The sequence below is a fragment of the Phocoena sinus genome, chromosome 3 (assembly GCF_008692025.1).
Source record: "Phocoena sinus isolate mPhoSin1 chromosome 3, mPhoSin1.pri, whole genome shotgun sequence".
In the NCBI taxonomy this organism is placed as follows: domain Eukaryota; kingdom Metazoa; phylum Chordata; class Mammalia; order Artiodactyla; family Phocoenidae; genus Phocoena; species Phocoena sinus.
The window spans coordinates 116,771,125-116,794,863 of NC_045765.1; the positions used below are offsets into that span (position 1 = coordinate 116,771,125).

Genomic DNA, 23,739 nt, shown 5'->3' on the forward strand with positions numbered 1-23,739 from the left:
TCCCCCATCCCCACCCTACCCCCGTTTCCTGCCAATGGACAGTGACCAGAGAATGTAAGGAACTTTTAATATCTTGTTTCATGGAGAACACTGAGTAGATGAAAATGCTTAATCTGGAGGGGAAAAAAATTGGCAGCACTGGTGAAGGGTGTTAAGACACTGTCAGGTGGAAAAGGGATCACATTCCTTCCATGAAGATACGATGAGACAAATGAGGAAAAACTTTCTAACAGAGAGAATGAAAAATGTCCCCAGGAGATGGTGATTTCACCATCCTCAGATTTCAGGGAGGGATGGGTTAGCCAGATGACTGTTCTATCTGTAGGCTCTGGTTTTGTCGTTGACCTCCAATGACTCACAAAAGCTGAAGCTCAAAATGCACTGATAATTCTATTTTTCAGCCCATTTATTTTTAGCTATTCTTGTTTAAAAAAAGTGTCATTTTTGGTTTTGCCAAATCGTGTTTCTGGTTTCTCTGGAGTGACTAGTGTGTTTCAAGGACTAAATAAAAGGAGCAAGAGTAGACATCAGACGGCCTTTAAGATCCCTTAGTTACTGAGTCACTCTGTACTCAAAACCTCTTCCCAAGGCAACAAGAGGCAATCACAGCTCAAAAGCCTGCTAACCATTGGCCTGCTCCGGTGGTTTCCAATCCACTTTGGCTATGGCATCTTTTCTCCAAAGTCCAGAATGTAAAAAAGGTAAAGGCCCAGGTACTCTGGTTGGGACAAGGGGAAGTGAGTGAATTCTACCCTGTGTCTCCCCCTTTTCTTGTCTTCCCCCAGCACCCCTGACACCACTGATCTAGTCTGTAAGGGAAAGTTCTAGAGATCTTCTAACGTGTGTTGAGCATTACTTCCCCAAAGTATCGGGGTGGGGGTTACGGGGCCGGCAGAGGAGACTATGACAGAGCCTCTGGCCTTTAAAACGCCTGCCTGGTATAATGAAAATGTGTGCCCTTCCGAACATGCCTCAGTGACTAGAATTCAGCCCTTGCACGGAACTCCCATTCTCCAGTTAAAGCTGTTTCTTTTTCTTCTTTTTCTTCTGTAATTAGTGGTAAATTCTGATACATGCACAGTCCCTTGTGCTAAAATTCTACTTCTGTGGGCTAGTAAAAATGATTTAAGCAGCAATATTCACAACACTACCTTATTGACACTGCCTTATTTAAAGACAGAGAGAGGGGTATTATTTGGGGTCCAGATGGGTGGATTGTGATACCTCCAGATTTAAAATTCTGGCAATGACAAACCCTTTTGTTTACATATGTCCTCTGTTCTATTTTACTGTAAAAAAAAAAAAAAAAAAGACAAACCAATGACATGGGGGTAGAAACCAACCACTAGAAACTAACTGTGGAACTGCACAGGAATGTAGGAGAGGCACCTGTGTTCACGTAAATGAGCTGAGGGTTCAGGGCTGAACTGAACCTAGAGCAAGCCAGTTAACCGCCCACCCGGTACTGGGCCACGGGGCTGTTTCCAGGCCTCTGCAGCCCTCTCCCTTGCCCAGGCCAAGGTGCTGATAGTGGGTGTGACCTCTGAGCTACCAGACAGATGCCCAGCTGGCCCTGGGCAGAACACGAACCTGGGGACACAATCTTGTGTAAGATTCCGACAATACAGTGATCACACACCCATCTCAGGGCAGCAGGGAGAGTGAGAATTAGAGCTCTGGCTTGGGAATCTCAATGCAATCAAACAAGGTTGTGAGGGAGCCCTGGGCCCTTTCTCACTGTGGGGGGAGCCTGGGCTATCTGCCTCGGGACCCAGATGACATCATAACTTCTGAAAGCTGGAGAAAAATGTTCCTTTTTATTCCTCCCCAGTGAGTGGAGAAACAGTGATGTCATCCGACCAGTCTTTCTACACAAAGCCTCCAGGTGAACCTAATGAAGCTGGGCAGTTTATTTACAGCTCTTGCCAATGATGGAAAGTACACAGAGGCCTCTCTGTGACTCTCGGGGCCAAGGAAGATTAAATGCAGAAAGACAGATGGCCCTTCCCAACATCCACGAGACTAAGACGCTGCCATCTCAGGAAGTTCTCAGGAAGATGGTTTTAAATAGATGTGGCAACTCCTCCTGTCAGCACGTCCCTCAACCTCTCCATGTAGAAACCTGCTATCAGCTACGGGCAGCCCCAAGCTGCTATGGTGAGAGCCCTGAATTGTCGCTCTAACTAGGAGACCAGAGGCGCGTTATTTTGCAAAGAGAAGTTTCCCAACCAGATAAATTCGCAAGCAGAAATAACCAAATTCAAATGTTCGATCTGATTTTACCAAATACCACTAGTATCCTATAATTTTCAAAACTTCACATGTATCATCCTTGAATAAGATATATTCGTTAGAAATATTAACGATCACGCTTCAGTCCAGCTATTTTAACCATCCTTCTCCTGGGGCATGGACATGTCCCATAGACACACCCCGTTTTCCTACATGCCTCCCTTTCTTGGGCTATTCAAGCAGCCCAAGTTCAAACACTGGGGCCAGGCATCAAAAGTAAGAGAAATCAGAAATTATTTGACCAGGATAAGTAAGTACATGCACTGAAAGAGATCAGGGCAGTTAAATCCTACCCAAAATCCAAGAGATCTTTGGAGTATTCTTTCGGAAAACAGGAAACCTGGGTTTCCTTTTGGACTCTGTCATTCCAAGTTTCTCCATCACCTCTGCCATCTGTAAAATGCTGACTGTACCAACCCCCCTCCATCTGTATCTCGGGCACATTCAGAACGGTTCCAATTAATTATAGATGAGTGCTCTAAATTCCTCGGGAGATGAGCCACAGGACTGCAGGGCACTGCACCACGCGGTTTTGCTTATTTCAAAGGAGTGCAACACCCACTCCCGGCAGCCTCCTATCTCCCACCAGCCTTTCAAAGATCAGCCTAAGGCTACAACAATAACCGAGCAACTGTAAAGCTTGGATACTCCCAGACAGGATCCTACCTCTTGATCGGTGAAAATCTCTATGAAGTTCTGGAAGGAGAAAGAGCCGGACTGGAGAATGAGCTCTCCGGTATTTTCAAAGCACTGCCCCGTCAACACGAGCAGCTTGTGTCGGGCGGCGTCCGTGATCATTAAGCGCACCTGAAACAAAGCACGGGGAGCATGAGCCATGGGGGGCGCTGGAATCCCACCTTCAGGATCAGGCTGGCCCTTGGAGCTCTTGAAGTTTCTTACCAACAAGAATTACGCGTTCCCCGGTATTCACTTTGCCCCTGGGGTGTTGGACAGAGCCAATGACTGTGGTCACCAGCTGCCCATGAATGCCATTTTCCAAATCTGGCCACCACCAAGACAGTAGTAGGAGTTAACTTTCTCCCCTTAGTTTCCTTGTCTTTTGCAAAGCAGTCTCCACAGCTGGCGATCATTTGTTGCACAGCTGTGCCTACTAGCAACGTGCAGTCCGTGAGACATGAGTATCTCACAGGCTGACTCACCAAGTACAGTCCAGGTCTCCCAACGGCTGCCTCAGGAAACATAGGTTTCCAGCTAGGGTCCCCAAGTCAGCCCCTCCCACCCAGGACCCCTTTCCTGCCAAGCCATACACCGAACACACAGCTCCCAAAGCAGTCTCCAATGGGATCAGCAAGGTGCCTAACGTTGAACTTGAACATAAACAAAAGGCTGCCCTGATTGGGAATCTTTTAAATAGAATTGTAAACGGTTTGCACGAAAGAACTCTCTGTTCTTTAAGTGGCAGGGAGCCAGCCTGTCCTTCAGCAGAAATACCACTCCAAGCACCAAGGTTATTCATTCTGAGCCCAACTCAGTTCGGCACAAAGTGACTGCCAGGCATCACGCTAGGCACTAAGGGAGGGATGCAAAGTAAACAGGACGTGACCCACTGTCCCCACGAACCCCAGGATCCAGGGAAATGCACATGTACCGAAGTAATTGTTCCAGCCCCATCTGCTCCACAGGCAAGCCTGGCTTCCTTAAAGAAATTCCTCATTTTTTCCTTCTTCATTTCTCACAGCTGTTCCAGGCAATCTGCCTGCACATATATTCAACCTCCAGCTTTTTTCAAGTTGTATCTACTTCCTGATTCTGATGGCCAAAGACAGATTGCTAGCCCATCACTTGCCTCACCTTGTACCTTCAGGGATTGTCAGAGAGGTCCTGCCCATCTGGAGCAGATGAAACGGGATCAAAACAGGCTATGTAATGAGAGCCACAAAGTGGAAGCAAACCAAATGTCCATCAACTGATGAATGACTAAATAAAAGTGGTATACCCATACACTGGAATACTATTCAGTCATAGAAAGGAATGAGGTGCTGATACGGGCTACGATGTAGATGACTCTGGAAAACACTACGTAAAGCGAAATAAGCCAGACACAAAAGGCCACATATCGTATGATTCCACTGTCTGAAATAACGTGCTCAGAACAGGAAAATCCATAGAGGCAAAAAGTAGATTAGTGGTTGCCGGTGGCTGGGGGAATAGGGGTGACTGCTAATGGGCTTGGGGTTTAGGGGGCTGACGGACACATTCAGGAATTAGACACTGATGATAGTTGCACAGTACTGTGAATAGACTAAACCCCAATGAACTACATACTCTAAAAGGATGGATTTTATGGCGTGTGAATTCTATCTCAATTTTGAAAAACAAGCTACAGTCACAGAGATGCTCAGCATGGGAGAAGAGATGCTGTGGATGGTGCAGGCCCCTGGGCCTGTGGCTATTCTAACTAACATCCAAGAAGCAGCTCAATCTCAAAGGTGCCAAACTGCAGTAAAGACAGTGGGAAACGGAGGTGAAACAATTCTTCTACCCTGGGTGAGCAGGGATTCTTGGCGTCAGCCTAGTTCCTACCTTACGGTAGGCTCTGAAATACCCACTCTCTCTGGTAACGATTTCATATGGTGGTAATAAAAATATTAATACCGAGAAACGCCAACATATATGTTTCGGTTGTCATATGCCACGCTCTGTTCTAAGCACTTGACACTTCTGGACACAAAACTAAATGTCAGTGCTATTATGATCTCCATTTTATAGAGGTGGAATGAGACAAAGAGATGGTCGATGACTTGCCCAAGACCACCAGCTAATAAGTGGCAGAACCCAGGCAGTCCAGCAGCAGAGGCCGTGCCCCTGGCAGCTGTGCTGCCCTGCCTTTCAACAGTGCTAAGGGGGTGGGCAGGATGCTCTGAAGGAGGCTTGCATCTGAGAAGCCATTATTCTCCAAATTTGGGTCATGGAGGTCTCAGCCTGAAGGCTTGCAGTCTACTTCCCCTGCTACCTCCCAGCCAGACTCCATCCCAGCAGCACACCCTCCGGGTATACCCCCACATTCCACACCCGCTTCACCTCTACAAAATACTACAGTTCTGGCCAGCATCTTCCACTCTGTCCTTACTGAAAGGGGCAGTCTCGGGTGGTACTGATGCAGAGAACCAGCCACTGACTAGGGGTACGGAAGCATCCCTGGACCCAGAACCTGTCTCTCCCTTGTCCCTCTCTTGCCACCTGCCCAGCCCCTCTCATCAGCTGGGTCTCCGTCCACTGTGTGAGGCCCCGCGGAGCCAGATACTTACCTCAGTGCTGACTGCTTCATCTGAGGGGTTGATCAGGACCACTGTTTCTAAAACGTCACTTCTGTGATGAAGGATCTTTTGTCCTGCAGGCACAGAAACACAGACAAAAGAGGAGACCTATAGCTTTTCCGAATTAAAACCGCCCCGCCTGCTTCTGGGACAGCAGAGGCGCTGCCGCCCAGGGCTCCAGGATTCCCCACTGTCCTGGGAAACACAATTGGTGTCACCAGACAAGATGGTCCGGGGCTCCACGGGCTCTCACAACCCTCTAGTTGTCAGGGTTGATCGCCAGGCTGCCTCTGCGCGTTAACGGCGGTTTTCATCTGAGACAAGGGGTGGATGCCAGTAAAACTCAACAGGGCTCTTGACATTTCCTTTCTCATGGTAATTGAGGATGTTTCTCCGTATCAGCCTTTCTTCTGGTGAGAACGGCGCTGAGATTAACTAGGAGCCTTACTATGAATGACATACCAGAAACCCCAGCTAACAATTAGCCCAACAACCAGAATGTCTGTCTGAGGCAGGCTTACAGTCTGTTGGGGGATTCATTCATTCATTCACTTGCTCATAGAAAAGTGCAGGAACTGTGAGCAAATAAAGATGGGAGAACAACTCTCCCTCTGGAGAGGGTGGCCAAGAAAGAAAGACAAGCAAAGTGGATGGAGACCATGAAAGCAAGGGGACGTGAGGATGAAGGAGCCTGTCTGAGGAGGGCTGAAATTCTTCGAGGCTTTTGGCTCCCCGCACCCAAAAGGATTCAGGAACTTCATGTAGCTGAAACCACCTCCAGCCAGCATGGTCTGAGGCCTATGGATGACCTTCTACAAGCGTCTCCCTCCTCAGACAATGAGATGAAAGCGATCAAGCGGATGTATGGCCAGAGTGGGTGATACATGTTCTGGCAGTGGGTGACGGACAGAGCAGCAGCAGAGGGGTGTCCCTCAGACACACGGCTGGGAGACACGTGCTTGGGATGGTAGAAAAGGAAGGACAATGAAACACTGGTGACAGGAGGAAATGGAATAGAATCTGAGGGAGACAGACACCAAAGGAGAGTATACAAGAGAGGATGGCCAGAAAGCAACTGCTTTCCAGGCAAACAGTTCTTCAAAAAAGCTAAAACAGAATTTCTATATGGCCTAGCAATTCCACTTTAGGTGAACTGAAAGTAGGAACTTGAAGAGACTTGTAGGTCCATGTTCACTGCAGCATTTTTCACAATAGCCAAAAGGTGGAGCCAACCCAAGTGTCCACCGATGGATGACTGGAAAACAAATTATGGTCTATCCATGCAGTGGAATATAATTCAGCCATAAGAAGGAATGAAGTTCTGATACATGCATCAATACGAACCTTGAAAACATGCCAAGTGAAATAGGCCAGACACTAAAGGACAAATAATTGCATGATTCCATTTACATGACCTATCTAGAGGAGGCTAATTCACAGAGCAGATGAGATTTACCAGAGGCTGCAGGGGCAGGGATTGGGGAAGTTACTGCTTAACGGGTACGAGTTTCTCTTCGGGGTGATGAAAAAGTTTTGGGAACAGCAGTGATGTTGCCTAACACTATGAATGTAATTAATGCCACTGAATTGTACATCTGGAAATGGTTAAAATGGCAAATTTCGTTTTTTACATATATTTTACCAGAAATGAAAAAAAGTTATTAACGCAGTGTATCAAAACCGTTGAACAGCACATTTTAAAGGGGTGAATTATATGGTGTGTGAATTGAATCTCAATAAAGAGGTTAAGAAAAAAAAGAAGGTGGCTTTAGCTAGGGCTTTTTTCCTTTATATCATCAAGGAGCAGAAGTACTACAGAAACAGAATATTTTGAAATACTTACCACCATCACATTGACAAGCCCATTTTCCTCCATTGTCTTATCTTTGCTAATAGCTACTACTTACCAGTAAACCCCCACATTAGAAATGGAAAAAGCCCAAAGTAAATAATCGTTTCAGGCACTGTTCCAAGCACCTCAAAGTACTAGCTCATTTAGTCCGCAGAAGAGCTCTATGACAGAGGTACCGTGATTATCCCCTTTTACTGTCGAGGACAGTGAAGCCTATAGAGGAGAACTAACGAGCCCCAAGTCACAGAACTAAGAAGTGGTCACGCTAGGACCTGCACCCAGGCTCCTGAGCCCTCCGCCTCACTGCTCTGTGGATGAGGGTTTGGAAAAACAGACATGGTTCAGACATCGAATGCCAAAGGGAGAGCTTGGGAAAAATCCAAAGGAATAAAATCAGAGATGTGCTTAAAGAAGCAAGAATTCAGAAAGCATGAGGAGAAGAATATTGGCAAAAAGAAGGAAAAAAAAAAAAAGCGAAGGTGACAGAACACCCACATAAAAGAGGGTACAGTTAAGGGAAGGTACATGATGTTTTACTACAAATGCCTGGAAACGAAGAAACTCCAAAACAGAACAATGTCACACAGTTTGAACAGGTGAAGGACTAAAGCCTCAAGAAAAAGAATCCAACTAAGCCATGGGAAAGAACATTTGTTTACTGCGGACGCTCAAGCCTGTAACTTATTAGGCGTGGCTTTTTGGCTTAGTTTTTGCTTTTGACAAGCGTGTACATTATCAAGCTAAAGCGAAAGAACATCAAACTGAATTAAGCAAATGATAAAACGACAATCAGCAAAACACAGAAAACCGTCCCTTTTCTAGGTCCTTCCATCAGTGGCCTCCTCGAAACAAAGACTTCAGGAGCTTCAGAGGTGCTTAAGTTGAGATGAAATTACGCGAAAGCTTAAGACTAAGAAAAAGTGAGTGTTCATTTCCTCGATCGTACTTTGGATGTGCCTCCTTCTGGCACCCAAAGCCTCAGGCAGCGTAATGCCAAGGCAGGGCTGTGGTCATGGCTATACTCTGTAGGAACCACAAAAGTAGATCCAGCGAGGTACATGGAAGCAGCTCCTTCCCCAGAGCTCCTTTCTTTCCTAAGTCATCTACACAATGCCCAGACCCTGCTAGCTGCACCCTCCCAAATGCAAGTCCAAGCACAAAAGCCCAGCACCCCCTCCCCGAGACACGCAGTGAGGACCCTCCTGCCAAGCCCCCTGGAAGGGCGTCCTTACCATCCTCAAGAAGTTCCTTTCCTCTTTGGCTTCATCACTTGCAAACAACACAAACGCCACGTGACAGCTGCAGTTTACCTCTACTCCTCCCAAGTCAGTTTTTGGACCTGTTGGCTCAGGAATTCAACCAAGGATGTTTTCTCTGCCCATCTTTGGAAATACGGACAGCAGTGACACAGACATGCACCGAGATGCCATGGCTGCTCCTTCAACAAAAGCCTTTTTACAGGATGGGATTTGAATGAAGAAGGGGATTTAAAGAGAGAGAGAGAGAGAGAGAAGCTTCAAGCTCTCATCACAGCCGACTGTTGGCCAGATTCTCGCCCCAGACGACCGACAACGTAAGCAGGGGCCGGGCCTTCCTGGCATCTGGCAGACCCAGGGCCTGCACGAGGGGCCCGGGCAAGCCATGCCCGCACTCCCACATCCCAGTGGGGTGCCAGCTCTCCCGGCCGCAGGCGGCTCTGGGCTCTGCGACGCTCACGAAGTTGCATATTTGGGGAATGTTTCACACTGGGAAACAGGCCAGGCATTCTGAAGGAGAGGCCACCACCCTCGCCTGCAGAGGTCTCACTCAGTTGCTTCAGAAAAGAAGTTCCCAGAAGAGAAAGACAACGCGGTTGCAGCCTCTGTCTCTGCCATTATCGCCTGCATTCTCCAGAAACAGCTCACAGGGAAACCGTTAGGCAGCCCGGATGAATAGTCAGGTCTCCTCAGCACTGGTCTGGGGGCACCAAAAGCAGGGGCTTGGGATGGACTGATTGTGTCACTTACTGCTGTGATAAGAAAGAAAGGTCCTTGAGCGCTTCCCCACAAAACTCAGGGTCATTGTGAAGGCTCAATCCTGGGTGGCAGGGAGGGCGGGGGGGGGGGACTGTTATGTGATAAAAAGGGGTCTGCTGCACCTTGGAATCAAAAGAGGAAGGCCTGGGGACCCCCTGAAGCAGCAGGGCCTCACACACAATGAGACTTTTGTCTGTGGGCTCCCAAAGGCTATGCTTAAAACTCAAATAAGCCTGTATTTTTCAGCTATTGTTGGACCCTTTTTTAATTACTGAAATTCTGACAGATTAACTCAATCTATGTGTCTTGTAAGGTTGGGCTGTTTTAGTGGTTTACGTTTTACTGTATCCAGGTGACTTTGAAATCTCTGAAAGCAAAACGTCATTTTCTAGGTATGTGATTTTTAGGACGCTTAGAGGGTCTTAGCTCCACAGAATTAATATTCGTCTAAAGACACACACACACACACACACACACACACACACACGCACACATACAGGCTCTCTCCTGGTTTCAGAAGGGTCTGACCATGGCTAAATTAAAAGACACGCACTGTTGAGGAACAGCCATAACCAAGACCCATAAAACTCAGAGCCTTCTCGCCGGCACACAGCTGGCCCTTGTCTCCCACACACATCTCACACGTCGGCCCCAGAACACAGTGGCCTAGGAGGCTGCGGCATCTCCGCTGCCAGACCAACACCAGCAATGGTCTCAGCCCAGGCAGGCAGCCGCTTAATGAAAACGCTGAGCGCAAAGGAGAGAGTGCTGGGCCCAAGTTGCAGGAGCGCTAAGAGATGGGAGAAAATTCTTGATGAAAATAATAACTAGTAACGCTAATACCTTTTAGACTGTCTTTAAGAGGAATGATAACTGCATATCTTGGGGATGAATATGGAATCTCCATTTCCATTAATGATCACAATCCAGAACCTTATCCCTACAACTTGCTTTTCCTAAAAAATGAATTCTTGCAAAAGCATAATCAAGAAATGGATATGAAGAATAAAGATAGCTTCTGTATCCATTTAGTATCGAGGGGGGTGAGGAGAAGGGTCCTGAACCACTGATAGGGACGGACCGGTAACTGGGACGGGAGAAGAAGAGCCCTCTGCCCGCCAGCCCTGCCCTTTCCTCCGCCAGCTCCCGCCGCTGCCCTGTCTTCACCCACAAGTCCTCCAGCCCCTGGCCCTGATGAAAATCAGAGTGGACTCTTTTTGGAAAAGGAATTTGATATAATGATTTAGCACTACAAAAAGGTCCAATGTGAAGAAGCAGAAATCTTAGGGTTAAAGAAGATTCTAGAGTTAGAAAGGGAAATGCATGGGGTAGAGAAGGACTGTGATTATTTAACTAAAGGTAAGGTTTGGTAGATCAAGAAAAGCCCACAAGCGCAGAAGGGCTTGAGGTTAAAGTCTATTTTCCTCAGAGGGAAGGGAGGGAGGGAGGAAAGAAAGAGAAAATGACAGCAATGAGAGCTCTCCGACTCTACCTCTTCACCAAAGTGGATTCTCAAAGAGGAAACCTCTCACCTCCAACCGTGTCAGTGCAGACCACAGGACACCGGCTGTCAGGGAGACGACACAGATCCCCTCCCCAGGGCAGTAAAACTCCTAATGCTGGAGGGCGTTTGATTCCCCAGGGGCTCTCACACATCAAAATTAACTCTTTATCTTTCTCATCTGTCTGTTCTTGCAGCTTGCAGCCTGGGGCTGGGAAGAGGACCCTTTCCAGGCAGGGTGTCCCAGAGGCAAGGGGGAACAAGGGGGAAAAGACAGCAGAAGCATGACCCAACCCTGCGAGCTGGTTTTCAGGTCACACAAGTGTGGAAGCACCTTCTGTGTGCTTCCCGCTATCCCACCTGGATCAAAAAACACCTAAAGGGGCTTCCCTGGTGGTGCAGTGGTTGAGAGTCCGCCTGCCGATGCAGGGGACACAGGTTCGTGCCCCGGTCCTAGAGGATCCCACATGCCTCGGAGCAGCTGGGCCCATGAGCCATGGCCGCTGAGCCTGCGCGTCCGGAGCCTGTGCTCCGCAACGGGAGAGGCCACAACAGTGAGAGGCCCGCGTACCGCAAAAAGAAAAAAAAAAAAACACCTAAAATAGGAGGCAAATGCGTGGAAGTGAGAGCATCCAACTCTTTGCCAGAGAGCCCATCACAAGAACACAGCAGTAAACCCTTCTGCCTGTAGACGGCTTCAGAGTTTCCAAAGCACTTTGTCCTGTGGGTAGTGGTGCCCTGTTTAATCCTCATAACATTCCTGTGAAGTGGTGGGAGCAAATATTCTTTTCCCCTCTTCATGGACCAAATATCTGAGGTCTAATGACTTGCCCAAGGCCTCACGGACAGTACAGGAGAGCAGGACTAGGGCCCATGTCACACGCCATGCAGCCATGTGGCCAAGGTTGTGACGCTATCCTTTTCTCCCCCTTTTCCTGATCCACCTCGTCCAAAATAAAGGTTTTCAAGTTGTGATGCCAAGATTCTCCTTTGTAAGCAGTAAACACGCAGCCTGGGTCAGCCACTGGTCAGCCAATGCCTGCCCACTCACTCACTCACCCTTCCAGCGGGCACACTGGCCTCCCACACACCCCGAGGCCAATTCCCTCTTTGTTTCTGCTGCACAATTGGAACCCAGTTCTCTCCCACCTTACCCCTGAAATTCCTGGAAATGGTGTTTCTTTTCTACTGGAAATATATTTTTTCTGTTTCTGCATTTGTTTCAACCCCGATGTATGTTCCTGAGTGTCATGTCACTCCACAAATTTTCAGTGTTTGTTTTTTTTTAAGAGAATAAGAACTCAAATTCCATTATAAACAAGTTCAGGAGACTTCACAAATAATTTTTTTTTTTTGCGGTACGCGGGCCTCTCCCGCTGCGGAGCACAGGCTCCGGACGCGCAGGCTCAGCGGCCATGGCTCATGGGCCCAACCGCTCCGCGGCATGTGGGATCTTCCCGGACCGGGGCACCATCCCGTGTCCCCCGCGTCAGCAGGCGGACTCTCAACCACTGCGCCACCAGGGAAGCCCCTCACAAATAATTTTTTAAATTTAAATAAGTTGATCATTGCTTGGGAGGTTTTTTTCAAAAACTTAGAGATAACTTTTGCATTACAGAGAATTTAGTTATAACGGAATTTGAGTCTATACCTACTTTTCTTTACATTTTCTGGACCGAACTATCTTTCTTTTTTATTGTCATTTGGTTTGGTTTGGTTTTTCATGTATCTGCTGGTCCTTCCACCCCATCATTCTCTTGGGTTCTCTGCCATCTTCTGCTTTACGTTTCCCTGACCTTTAGATGCCCAGATAAGCAAACAACCCAAATTGCCCAGGCTTCCGAGGCTCCCTCGTCCCAAGCACGTTCACCGCACAAAGGTGCAGGCACCCTTGTTCCTGGGGGCGGGCGGAGCCTCCTTTTGCATTTCCTTCCCATCCTGTTCCAGCTGCTCACACTAGGAGCACAGCTCGTGAGGAAATGGGATGCCAGGGACAAAAAGTCTATTCCTTTTGCAGGGTTCTCACAGTGCACCGTTTTTCTAAATCCTCCCTTCGGGGTTTTCTCCTACCCAATCCTGCTCTCCTAGGTAAATCTCTTCCCTTTCCCCACTCCCTTTTCTAAGGGTCTCAAGGCAGAGGGATGAGAATCCAGGCTATCAAGGGTTAGAAGTGGAAGAGAGTGGAAGAAAGCTGTTTGTTTCCTTTTTCTTTCCCCCTATTTTATGCCCTGGCTGAAAGAAGTAGAAATAAATCTCAGAGATGGTGTTGATGAAAGTCTGGCTCCCTGGAGAGCATCTACAGGGAAACAGTAGCACCCAATGTTGGCACCAGCTGAGGGTGATAAGATAACCTGAAGGTTGTTTCTTCAAAATGTACAGATGCTACAGATTTTTAAAAAAAGAAAAGAAAAAAAAAAAAGGCACACCTAGTGAAGGGCGATGTATTAACCTGTCAGGGCCACCAACTCCAGAGATCAACATCTATCTAGCACTTTACCATTTGCAAAGCGCCCTCCTCTGTGCTCACCCATTTAAACCTTGATGAAGGTGTTCCAAGTCTATGAACCCGGTCCTCTGGGCTACAGCGAGGTGGGACGTTTGAGTGCCCTGTTCTCAGCAAAACCTGCTGCAGACAAAGAAAAATACATATATGCTCCTCACGCATAAGACAGGAGTCCCTTCTGCCTCTGAGATGCAAGGAGTCGAGCAGGCCAAGGAGAGAAACTCCTACCCATGAGCCTTGAGAAGGACTTGCCAGCCCTGTGGAAGAAGAAACTAGAATTTCCTCATCCCATAGAATGGGGGGACCTGAAGAAGCCCTGGCGACATTGCACCCCACTCTTCTCCCTCTACAGGAGAGAAAGCCGAGCCTCAGAGGCACAGAGGCCCATCATAGGTGACTGTTGTATTTGTACAGCTGCCAAAGGCAATTCCTATGCATACTGTAGACAGTTCTATCTGGGGGTAGGTGCTAAAATACTAACACTACCTTTCATTGCTATGCACTTGGTGGCTTATAAAATCTTTTCTACTTTGCATGTTATCTCAGAGCATCACAAAGTTCAACTGTTATAACGATTCCTTTTTTACGGATGGCGAAATTGAAGCTGATGAAGGAGGTTGTCTAATAAGAGTCAGCTGTCTTACCCAGCAACACAGGGATAAAATAAGCTGTTGAACTAGGTTTTAAATCTAGCCCGTCTGAATCCTGATCCCCATTCTTGTCACTGCCTCCCAATGCTTCTCAGATTGTTTTAGGAGTTTACAAGGTCTGAAACCTTATTTTTTAAAAATAAGGTTTATCTGAGATACATTTCTCTTAGTATATTATAGAATACTCCCAAAATTGGAGACCCAGGTTTGGAAATTCTTTTTGTATTGAGGGATACCTGCCATGTTCCAGGTACCCTGCCAAGTATAAGGTTAAACCATAAGATTGCCACTATTAGCTACTTTTTAACTCAAAAATGACACTTTCCTATGGTTCAACAGTTAGACCTCACTTTCTTGAGATCAGAGTAGGTTTCGGAGAATGTTTTTTAATCCTAGTGGTCTTTCCTTGCCTTTGTAAGAGATGTTATATCCCCTGTTTATTAAGACAATGTGAATTACTTAGAGAACACACCTTTCTAAAGTTTAATTTGGGCAAATTAGTGCTACCTTCATAAACTAGCATTGAGATTAAAGCACGAATGGGATGCTATACCTACCCTGAAGGGAAGATGGTTTCATGGGGAGACTTGGAATTTTGAAAGTGTCTAATTTGGGAAACGTAAGTCAGAAGTAGTGTCTGACACACAGCAGGGAGCTCAATCAATATTTGATAAAGGAATGAATAATAAAAATGGCTAAGATATACTGAAACCTGCCCTGGGTCAGGCACTGACCTAAGTTATTTATGCGCGGTTATCGCATTTAATCTGCACGTTAACCCTATGAGGAAGTCATTAATCCCATTTTACAGATGAGAAAAATGAGGCACAGGGTAGTTAAGCAATAGCCCAAGGAAATATTAATGAAGGATGGAAACCTGGGTGATTAGTGTCCAGAGCCCAGGCTCTTACCACAAAAGTCATTTTAAACGGGAGGAGGGAAGACAGAAGACAGGGAGTTCGATTTGGGGCACGCTGAGTTTGAGGTCTCTCCTATGGGAGAGCCAGATGGCTCTGTCCAATAGGCAGGCAGAAACGTGGATCTGATGCTGAGGCCACAGGTTGGGCCATAAGCACAGATCAGGGAGGCATCAGCATATTTTAAGTGATGCTCTTGGAGAAAGAGCCTTTTGCTGAGAACAGTGTTGGGGAATGCCACTATTTAAAGGGTGGGCAAAAGCGGAAAGAGCTGGTGAAGGTGATGGAGAAAAACTCGAGAGAAGTGATGGTGCCACCGACTTCTCTGCTCACCCTCAGCCCCAGCCCCTGACGTGACCTATAACTGCAGTGCTATCCTGATTTGCAAACTCAAACCACTTCCACACAGAGGAGAGTCAAGGCAGAATATTGCAAATACATTAAATAATCCAGTAATAACTGATACCTGCTTTACAAATTCAACCCAAAGCATACGCACTTTGACCTACATATCCACTGCCGTGATACTATGCTTAGCCCGTGGGCATGGCTTTATTTTTTGTCTGGGAGACATCTATCTGCCTGGTGGAGGGAAAAGACTGTAGGTTGGCAGTTCTCAGGGTGTAATATTCCCCACAGTCACCTGAGAGACTTAATAAAATGCAGATTTGCATGGCCCACCCTCAGGCAGTCTGATTCAGGAGGCTTGGGGGGGCCTGGGACTCTGCATTTCCGCAGTCTCAATTCTGGTTCTGTGGTCCCTTCTTTGAGAAACAAGACAGTGCAGATGCTGAATATTCTACTGCTCAATAACAGCATAAAAAGTGATCTTATTTAAAATCATCCTCACATTGATTTCATGCATTACTACCCTAAGGTCTGAACAGACTCTAGAATTATTTCCCTTGGGAGCCAGTGTGATCATTAAAGGCTCAAACGACTTTCCCCAGTAAGTATCGATTCTCAGAATCATCTGACAGCTTTATCTGGCATTTAATTTGCCATCAAACTTCTGCCATTGATCAAATCCAGGGAAACGGTTGACCTTTCACCCTCATCTGTTACTGTTCAGAACCAAATCATCACACGATTCAACCTCAAAGCCAGCTGCCTTAAAAACAAAAATCAAATCAGTCCTTTTGGTATTGGCTATTGAAAAGGAAACAGAAAAAGAAAAATAGCTGACATAACATATATCACACGTACTAACTAATAATTACTAATCCCCTGGTAGCTCTTAGCCATACACCAGGGAGAAACAGCAGGAGTTGAATTTTTCCTGGTAACGTCCCGAGGGGGCAATGCAACCCGCAGAAGTAGCGTCAGGCTGGGGCACAGCAAACAGCTTGGTGATCTGCCAGGAAGAGACTTCTTGAGGTCAAGATCCTGACCTGGAAGTATGAGGCTCAAGGGACCTGAGATCTGGCCTTAGCTGAAGTGGTGCCTCCACTGCCACCATCTGTAGTAAGTAATGAGAAGGTGGATACACAGTCTTGTGTTCCAGCTGCTATGAGTAAACCTGGTCATATATTTTAAAGTACCTGGCATAAAGCCTTAGCCCAACCCAAGGGAGCTGTAATTTTGTTGTTTGTGTTAGTTCTGTTTACTTATACACTGCCTCATTCAGAAGGCGGGCGGTGGGGGGGGGGGGGGGGGGGGTGCGGAAATGGCTGCCCCTCCCAGCATCTGTGTATTTCTCCTTTACGTGTGCCTGTGTTGTCCCGTCCTGGGCTGGTGCCTGGGCTGCCCAGAAAAGTACACCCAATTCTGATTGACCTGGGTCTTCCCTCTCCTAGGGCTGAAGGGTGATGCTCAGCACACTGGGGCCAGAGCCGTGATTCCTCTTTGCTTTCCTGTTCTTTGCCCTCAGTTATGTGCCCTGTCTGCTGACCCAGGATGTGAAGTTTCACTTAACAGCCTGGTCCTCAGCTTCTCTGACTCAGACGCTCTGCTCACATCTCATTGATTCCGGAGCACACTCTTTCCATTTGTAAAGGACTTTTCTTTAGAAAACTCGTGGCTCCTAGCCAGTCTTTCATGATTTCTGCTCACCTCGATCCCTTGCTGTGCCCTGACAAATGGCCCCAGCAGACTGACATCTTTGCTCACATGTTTTCCTCCTTAGTTTGCTCCTTTTATTATTCTTTTTTTTAAATATTTATTTATTTGGTTGCACTGGGTCTTAGTTGCGGCAGGCGGGCTCCTTAGCTGTGGCTTGTGAACTCTTAGTTGCAGCATGCATGTGGGATCTAGTTCCCCGACCAGGGATCAAACCCGGGCCCCCTGCATTGCGAGTGTGTAGTCTTAACCACTGCGTCACCAGGGAAGTCCCCTCCTTTTCTTATTCCAAGTGAAGGAGAGGTTAGTGTCCCCCCCACCCACCGGCTGCTCCCATGTTATCCTCTCTACTCTGTGTGTGTTGTTCCAACAGGCAGCGGCAGGAGAAGGATGTCAGGAGTTGTTTGTGTTCATATTTTTCACTGAATTCTGCCTCTGGTCGTTCAGCCACCCTCTTATGAGTCCTTAAAGAATTAACATAGGGCATCGTTAGGAAGATTCCAGCTTGATTTTCTATTCGTCTACAAGGTCTTCACAAGGTCACCATCAGTGGGGTATGTCGCCAAACCACACTTGACCTTCTGCGGGAGACTGTAGCTGAATGACTACATCTGCAGACTTAGGAAAATTTAATGTAGGAAACAAGGACTAAATTCAGGGCCATATAATTAATTAATATTTACTTAGCAGAGATTGGTTTTTGACATGATTCAATCAAATCTGGCTAAAGGGCATTTTCAAGGCAGTGTTAAGTGTACTCTGAACCAACAGAGGTAGCTCTCCTGAAAAAGAGTCCAAACCCTGTGATGCAAAGTGATTCTAACAGATTCAGTCAGTCAAGCAAATTCTACCCTCTTCAATCATCTTTTAAGAAAGACTGAAATTCCAGTTTAGAATAAGTTCAAAGAGGAAGGTAGGTAAATTGGGGACTTTGGGAAAACTTGCTTTTAAGAGAATCTCCAGATTTTAATTTCGGCGAGAAGTAACAGGTTCTCATAAGAAAATTAGCATGCATAAAATCACTTTCTACATTCCTATCTTGTATTATTTGCGGACTCTCAACCACTGTGCCACCAGTGAAGCCCTCTTGTATTATTCTTTATTGGTTAATTTTTATGTATTTATACACATGGAATATATGCACTTTCCATGTGTATGCTAAGCAAAGTTCTTAGAATGCATTACTCTTTGTCCTTTCACAGATAAAAGAGTGTGAGGTGAGAGTATGTTTTGTCCCAAGTAGAAAATGTCGCCAGGTAAGCTGGCTCTGGAGAACAGACAGAATCAGGTTCCCCAGAGCGTCCTCTGCTGGAGCCCTGGGGTATAACTGAAAGAAAGAACATAAAATTCGCTCCAGAAAACAACACACTGAACACCTGCCCATTTATTTTGGAGTAGAGGCTGTCACTGGAGAAGCTAGAAAGGTCAGCTGGGTACAGGAAGGTTGTAGCAGGTACCACTGACTCAATTTTGTGAGGTTGGAGCACAGGTCAGAGCCTGGAGTGTGCTGGTCACGACCAGGGGCTGCACAAGTGCACTCGAAGGTTCCTGGCTCTTCCCAATCCGGGTTTTGGAATCTTCAGTACGAGGTTCTCCTATACAGAGAACCAAGTACCAGGGGCTTTACTGCAGCCAGGACAGTTATTCTGCAAATCACACTGAAGAAAAGGGACCACTGTTCATCCTGCCTCCAGGCAAATCCAATACCATCCTCCCTTTAAAGCCTTAACTTTTTTCCATGAAGAGGTTCCAGGACCTGCTGGATGTCTTCCCTCTTTCAGAGAAACGCTTCTGGATCAGGGTCTGGATGTGGTTCTGGAGGCAACTTCCTAACTGAAATTGGACCAGAATACCAGCCCCAGACAAAGAGGATGCTTTTTCTCTCACAACTTTAGGCTTCACAAAAGGAATCTGCCCTCAGACAACCAGGACTTGGGGGGAAACGGGCCAGAAGAGGATTTCTGTATATAAAATAGAGGCCTCCCCACACTGGCACTTGACCATGTATCCAGTATCTTTTGTGCAGTGTGGCTAAATGTTTAATCCTGGGACAAAAAGCCTTATAGGAAGTTTAAAACATCTGAAAAAGATGCTTAAATTTATGCCACTTTTTTCTTACAACTCTTAAAGGATATAATCTGATGCTTTGATGTGTTTTCTATACTGTTCTGGAAAATATCTACATTGTCTTGCTATCAGACCAATCAAATTCATTATGAAATTTCCTAAATGTCTCATGTCTCCAAAACTGCTTTAAAAAAATAAATTACATTTTTTAATGATAAAAAAATTAAGGGTTATTGGGGTAAAGACAAGACGTTCACTTATCAATACTACAACCCTTGGGATTTTGAGGTCACTGATGAAGAAAATATATTTTTCTCTTCCCTAGCCCATTTTTTTCAACATAAAATGTCTGTGCACTCTGATAAGCTTCATTAGAAAAACCATTATTTTAATATGTTGGTCTGTTTTTACTTGACTTAAAGAATGACAGTCATTCAGGGGTATCTAATGGGGCACTAGAGTTACATGGTTTGACATGTCAAAAATAAGTTACTGAGAGAGTCTTTCCTATTAATGGATAATTATTTAAGTGGGCTCAGTTGCATGCCCTCCTCAGTTCTGCATTTCTGGCTTGGCCAGAAGAGTCGCAGAGAGAGAACCAGCCCGTGCTTTCTTATTAACATTTCCTGGAAGCTGTGAGAACTACTCTGGAGTTTCATCTTGCTACCTCTATGTTCACTCCATTGTTTAAAAAAATCCAACTAACAAAGTTCGGACTAGGAAACCAGACCCTTCTGCTTACTTATTCTCCATAAGGTTGCGTGGGAGAGGGAGGTGCTCACAGAGCAGAATGCTAAGCCATTCTGTAAATCCACATCCCCCGTTTCCCTTTGTTCCTCCTCCCTTTTTTTAGCGTCTACATTTGGGCATTTCTGCACCACCTCTTTGGTTTCAAAGCTTTCCAACGGAGCGTTTCCAGTGGAAAAAATAAAGGAAATATAGCAATTAGCATACATTATGTGCCTGTGCTAAACCAGCACACCCACAAACACGTCTGGGTGACAGGCAAGTCGGCCCTGTTTTGTCTTGTTTCCTGCCCGGCGCGCAGCCTGCCATTTGCCAACCAGAGATGCCCGCCCCGTCCCCTCCTCCGCTCCCAGCTTTCCCAGCCGCTGCACAGCCCAGCCAGCCTAACTGGCTCGAAGCATTTAATGAGTTTCTAATTCAGTTTCGGCTCTGGAAGCCGGCCAGCTGCTGGTGCCTGGGGCTTGTATTTCTCTTTCCACGTTATCAGAGGAGAGTCCCAGAGACAAATTGTGGCACTGTTGGACTTCCAAGGTCTCAAGTTATCACAAGGGCTTGCTGGCTGCAGACAATAAAGGAGCTAAAGGTAGTCACCCACCCCAGAGAGCCGAGGGGAAGATGAGGGAGACACCTCTGGGTGCCTGGAAGCGATTTCTAGGGAGTGAATACTGCTCTGTTATCACTGGGCCCTATTCCAGCAGATGAGAGCAAAGAACCAGACCACACTGAACGCTCTTTGGGCCAAAACCACATGCTTTTTACACACAGGTGTCCATCATATAGCAGGACCCTGGAATACTCTCCACAACAATTCCAGTGGTCAGTTCTCTCCTCTCAGACGCGGGAAATGGGTCCCCGAGCTGCCCTTACCCCCTGGACTCTCATGTGGATCACGAAACAGCAGCACTGCTCAGAGGCGAGGCTCTGTGTGAGCCACAGAAGCCACAGGGCTCTGGGAGGAAATGTTGGGAAGACGTTCTGAGGCTCTAAGTGCTGGGACACACCTCATAAATTATGCAGTTTTTACACCATAGTCACACAAACCGTAGCTAGGATGTTACAACCTGTTCTACCCGGTCCTTCTCGGTTTTTACATATGTTGCTCCCTTTGTCTAGAAGACTTGTCCCCTCCTGGCTGCTTCCTATGTTCCTTCAGGTCTTGGAGACACACCACCACCTCTGGGGAGTCTTCCCTGAAGGGCCCAGCCCCAGAGCAGCTGGGGCTCACTCCCACGATCGTAAACATCACTCTCAGCTTTCCCACGTGGTCAGAAATCAGGTTTCAAGACGGAATCCGGTGCTTTCTTACAGGTGGGTGCTTGGCATTTATTTATTATTCATCAGTGGGATGACAGTGTGAAGAAAAGTCCTCCTCAATGGAAATCGTAGTTCAAGGTTTTGAAAAGAGTATAGTACTATTAATTGAATAATGGATGCAGAATCATTAAAAAGAGACTTTGCAAATGAGGCAGACAGGGAAAGATATTGATTCAGACTATGAGTTATCCTCAGATATGTTTAGATAGCTGCATAAAGGTATCCCCCATAAGCTGATTCTACCTATTCATAAATACCCGAGAAGAAGTTGCTAAACAGGTGCCTGATTTAATCTAGTCATTAAATAAATGACTTTACCTACAAATATGGGTTTTAGATCCAGCTAATAATTTCAAGCACTGTAGAGTCAAGGCACGTTCCCAGAGGCTGGCTGAAAGGGGGCTGAAAGCACATTCCCAGAGGCTGGCTGCCAGCACTGTAGAGGCGGTGTGAAACCAGGAGCTGAGGGTCCAGCTGTCAGCAGTTCTAGCCTGGGGGCTCCTGGTCCTGGCTGGCCACCGGGAGCACGGGAGGCGCTTGTGAAAATTACACATGGCTGCCCCCCGTCTAGACCTACTAAGTCAGAACCTTAGAGCCAGGGTTGAAAGCTGTGATTTAAAAGCACTGGGTGATGATTCTGATCACCAAGCAGATTTGGGAAGCTCCGTTCTACAGACTGTTCTAGTGCTGGGGGGAGGGCTGACCTCTCCAGAAGCTCCTCTAGGGGCCCCTTTAAATCCTAAGTTCCAGTGATTTATAACCACATGTGACACTGTAAAAAGCAACTCCTCTGGGAAAGTTCTCCTCTTATCAATGTATCAAGATAGTCATCTCTAGGATTTGAAACAGGAGATAATCTAAGGGGCTTTCACAAGTTAAGAAAACAGGAAAAGAAAGAGGTGGCACGCTAGAATGAAAGAAAAAGACCTCCGGCCAGGACAAAGCCAGGAGAGCAAAGAGTCAAAGAAGTCTGGAAGGAGCTAGAAGCCAATGTGAGAACAAGAACGAATGACTGGGCAGAGGCTGTGTTTTACTTCATGATCGGGTATAATTCGATTCACCAAATCCTGACAGAGTGCTGACCCTGGCATGACCCTAGAACTGTGGGGTAGTGGTCAGCAAAAAGAGCAGGATGGCCCCACTCTGACCCAGGAGAGAGAAGTGCTCATGGGAGTAACTGGAGGGCTTAGGAAGCCTTCCGTACTAAGATGGCATCTAGATGGGAGTTAGAAGATGGTGGGGAAATGAAGCAAGAAGGTGTACAGCAGGGAGCCCCAAGCCCTAGAAATAAGCCATCAGGGGTCAGGAGATCCAGTCCAACTAGAAGGCCTACGGCCAGTAATCCAGGTTCGGAGAAATGTGAATTTGGATGGATCTATTCCAAACCCCTGTCTTACAGATACAGACATTAAGGTTCAGAAAGGCTAAGTGACTTGTCCAGGGTCACACAGCAAGAGAATGTGAGAGCCAGGAGTCAAGCGTGGGTATCCCGACACCCAAGCTTTTCCCTCTCCTGGAAGGACCACTCTGCAGAGGCTGAGGACGCTCCCACAGAGCTTCGTGACCCCACGGCTCTGGGATCCAGATGCCTCCCTCCTGTACCTGCGCTCTATCCCACAGCAAACGGAAGCATCCTGTTAGGTGACATAAAAGGTATCTGATTCTCAGTCTAGATATTGCTCAGATTCCTTAGTGGAAGCCAAAGTGGACTGAGAGAGAAGCAACTGAAGCTCTGTTCTCAGGTTACCTATTTGGATCAGTGATGGCAAAAACATCGAACCTCATCCACTTAGGCTAAAACTGTTGGTCACACATCCTCTCTTCTTTTAGAAAAATAACAAACTGGAAAACATAACTATCTTATTTACAAAACGATATAGTGTGGAGGCAGGGAACTCTATCACAGGATGTCCAGTAAGTCTCCTCTCCTCAGGCTCCTTTTTTCCTGTCTTCGGAGACCCCTCGTGGCAAACTCTGGAGGATGGACGAAATAAAAATCCTCATACCCCGGCACAGGAAGGCTTCAAGCTGGGTGGCGTAATCACCTCCAAGCAACACTCACTGTGCTGTAATTAGTATTTCTCCCCATGTGCATCCATAAAACGGAAAGATCTCAGAATGAAGTAGGAAGTGTTTTTTAATGATGATGATTTTATATTTACGAAGTCCCCACTGTGTTGGGTCCCTCACGATGCACATAAACAAAATCTTTGGGCTCCACCGAAGCGACAACATCTAAGGAGGGAAAATCATGCGATCATCCTTATATTTCTTTAGAAATATTTCATTATCACGACCATAAGGTAACATAGGTAACCACAGTGGGTAAGGAAAGAGCTATCACCTTTTGTTTTTTATGAACTTTCTTTTTAAAAGAATGTTTTCCTTTTCCTTAGAGCCATTTCATTTTCATCTCTCCTCCAAGGAGTAAGATAAAAGTGGAGAAAAAGAAGATGCTTTCCCCATCATGTCCTGACCCTCACATCAAAGATTTTTCAAGGTAGTCACTTTGAAAAGATCTCAGAGGAAATGAAAAGGTCTTTCA

The 23,739-nt window shown here is 46.6% G+C and overlaps 1 protein-coding gene across 3 annotated transcripts in view; it reads right to left on the minus strand.

Annotated features, from left to right (window-relative positions):
• Positions 1-23,739, minus strand: part of MAP1B (microtubule associated protein 1B) — a 93,910-nt gene that overhangs the window by 18,396 nt on the left and 51,775 nt on the right. Inside the window, exons 1-3 of one of the 3 annotated variants that reach the window (XM_032625153.1) lie at positions 8,655-9,110; positions 5,562-5,644; positions 2,959-3,099 (exon numbers count right to left, since the gene is read on the minus strand). In XM_032625153.1, coding sequence (XP_032481044.1) covers positions 2,959-3,090 — 132 coding nt within the window. In that variant the 5' untranslated portion in view covers positions 3,091-3,099; positions 5,562-5,644; positions 8,655-9,110. Of the gene's footprint in view, positions 1-2,958; positions 5,645-8,654; positions 9,111-23,739 lie in introns of those variants that run through there. The other 2 variants (XM_032625151.1, XM_032625152.1) reach the window with 2 other exon arrangements.